A 2,306-nucleotide genomic window follows, 5' to 3' on the forward strand; every position below is an offset into this window, starting at 1 on the left:
CAAAACCATTAGGGTCTGTGCAGATCTGAGGGGTTTGATCTTCGTAGTTCAGCATGATTTGGGCATTTCGGGCTTATCTTTATCTCGCCCTTCTAGATCTCTCAATATACTGGTTTTCTCCGACCATCATTTTGATTTTAGCGCGTGGGGGTGGATTACAATTGTGAACTATCTATTGAGCTCCCACAGGAGGTCCCTATAGCAATGGTTGTTACGACAAAGTTTGGTCTACTTCTTTTGGTTCGGCAACAAACTCCTGTAGCCGACCTCTTCGAATTGAGGACTCAATTTTCTCCTTCAATTTCTGACAGTTATCAGTGTCCTTACTCACCATCCTCTGATACAGCAGTATCGCCCTTGATGGTGTCTTGCTTGCCCATTCTTCTAGGTCACCAGCCTGTGAAATGCCTCTTTTTCACTAGTTTGCATGAATACTTCTTCCAAGGAGGCTTTAAGTGGGTAGTATTCTCGAAATTTGCATGGCTAAGCCTTGTGGTGTTCTCTTTCTCTCCTGCCCTTCTTTCTTTCATGTTGAGGACTGTTATTCAGCTTTTTTTTCTTTTGTTGTATTGCTAAGGTCAAGATCACACCTGGCTTTCTCTTAATCAGAGCTTGCGTTTTCAGCACTTATGTATTTTTCAACTCGGCTCAAGAACTCGTGATAGGTCTTTGGTCCGTCCTCGTGTACCAACCACCAGAGTCTCATTCTGGGCCTTAGTGCAGCCAGTACTGACATGAGTGCGTCATCATCAGATATTTTTTCTACTTCCATGGATTGTTTATTGAACCTGCTCAGGTGACCTTTGAGGGGTTCACTCTTTCCTTGTTTGATACTTACTAATCGCTCCTTGGGCGTGGTTCTGTCTTTGGAGCCCATGAACTGGGCTAAAAATGTTGTGGCCAAGTCGTTCCAATTTTTTACTAACCTCTGGTGTAGTCTTCTAAACCATCTCCGAGCTTTGTCTCCCAGAGTTAGGGAGAATACCCGGCACATGATCACGTCGCTTGTTCCCTGTAGCTCCATCCATGAGGTGTACTTGTCAAGGTGGCTGAGGAGATCTCCATCTCCCTCGTACGTAGCCATCTGGAGGATCTTCAATTTTTCGAGCAATGGTTCTATGAGGACATCCTCAGTAAATGGAGAATGTCGCTTGGTGAGATAGTCTTCAGTGCCACCTTTGTTTTTAGCCTCCAGCTCAGCGATGCGCCTTTTTAGCGCACTCAGCTTGGGTTCTGCCTATTCTAGAGGACGTTTAAGGTCGGAACCAGCCTGTCCTCGCGTAGGGGTTAGCGAGTGCTGGGTCCCCAACCTGTCGAATACGCTGTTGGTCCTCCTTGTCGGGGAATCCTTACTTCTAACTTCGTCAATCCGGCTTCTTGAGGATTCTCCTCTTGAAAAGTGGAGAGTTCTCCTGGTGGGAGGACGTTTTGCCCTTGTCCTTGCAGGGGATTCCACCTCGGTATCTGGTGGGGACAAATGGGCTTGGCTCCATTCCAATTGTCCCACTGCATTTGTCAATTTTTCCTGGACTTTCCTCATCGCAGTCATTTGTGGGTCTTGTCGTCATGGAGAACTTGGTAGAGTATTGGCTTCATGAGAGTGGATGTGAGACGGATTTCTAGAACTGGAGTTGTGACTCATGGTTTTCGAGTTTTGTGGAGAGAGTGGGGCTATTTTTCACAATTGAGGCCCTCCTTCTAGCACCAAACTGTTGATGTCAAAATTTGCAAAGCTAATTTTGAGCCAACTTTAAGAAAAAGGGTTATTTATTGCTAAATCGGATCACAAAATATATAGAGAAGATGTAATCGGATTATGATTTTGTGTGTATTTTCTTTTCTTTTCTTTTTTTTACAAGACTTCTACTCTATTATTAATACAAGGCTTCAGCTGAAATTACATCAAATAACTCAAATCAGCTACAGTACCAAGCTCGAAACTCGGGTCGTCGAATTCTCCTGTGATTGGTCGACGAGGTCGGTGGTCATGTGTCAATGTTTTCTCTAGGTAATGATGACCTGCAAGGGGCTTGAGATTTCGAGCTTTGGATTGGTGGTTTTGGGCGGTGGTGACGTCGCTCCTGACAAGTGTATTGATTTGAGAGGTTGATGTGACAAGGGATAATCATGATGTTTTCAGATGTTACAGCGGGTCTAATTCGAGCTACTGAAAATCCGAACTCACATCTGATTGAAATGGGCCCCCGGATAAATCTCATGAGATCGAAGTTCGGTGGTCAACAATTTGCATTTCAAAATGATTTCTAATATCATGGATTTAATTGTATCACTAATTTTTTTTTTTT

General features: G+C 44.1%; 1 protein-coding gene across 1 annotated transcript; it reads right to left on the bottom strand.

Moving 5' to 3' along the window:
* Nucleotides 1-601: 601 nt before the first annotated feature.
* On the bottom strand, nt 602-1,540 carry LOC111400263. The gene is made up of 2 exons (XM_023027683.1): nt 1,322-1,540; nt 602-1,237 (listed from the first exon to the last, which is right to left on the bottom strand). The coding sequence occupies exons 1-2, from the start codon at nt 1,538-1,540 to the stop codon at nt 602-604; spliced, it is 855 nt and encodes a 284-aa protein (XP_022883451.1).
* Between the last annotated feature and the right edge of the window lie 766 nt (nt 1,541-2,306).

This window comes from Olea europaea, chromosome 10 (assembly GCF_002742605.1).
Source record: "Olea europaea var. sylvestris chromosome 10, O_europaea_v1, whole genome shotgun sequence".
Classification (NCBI taxonomy): domain Eukaryota; kingdom Viridiplantae; phylum Streptophyta; class Magnoliopsida; order Lamiales; family Oleaceae; genus Olea; species Olea europaea.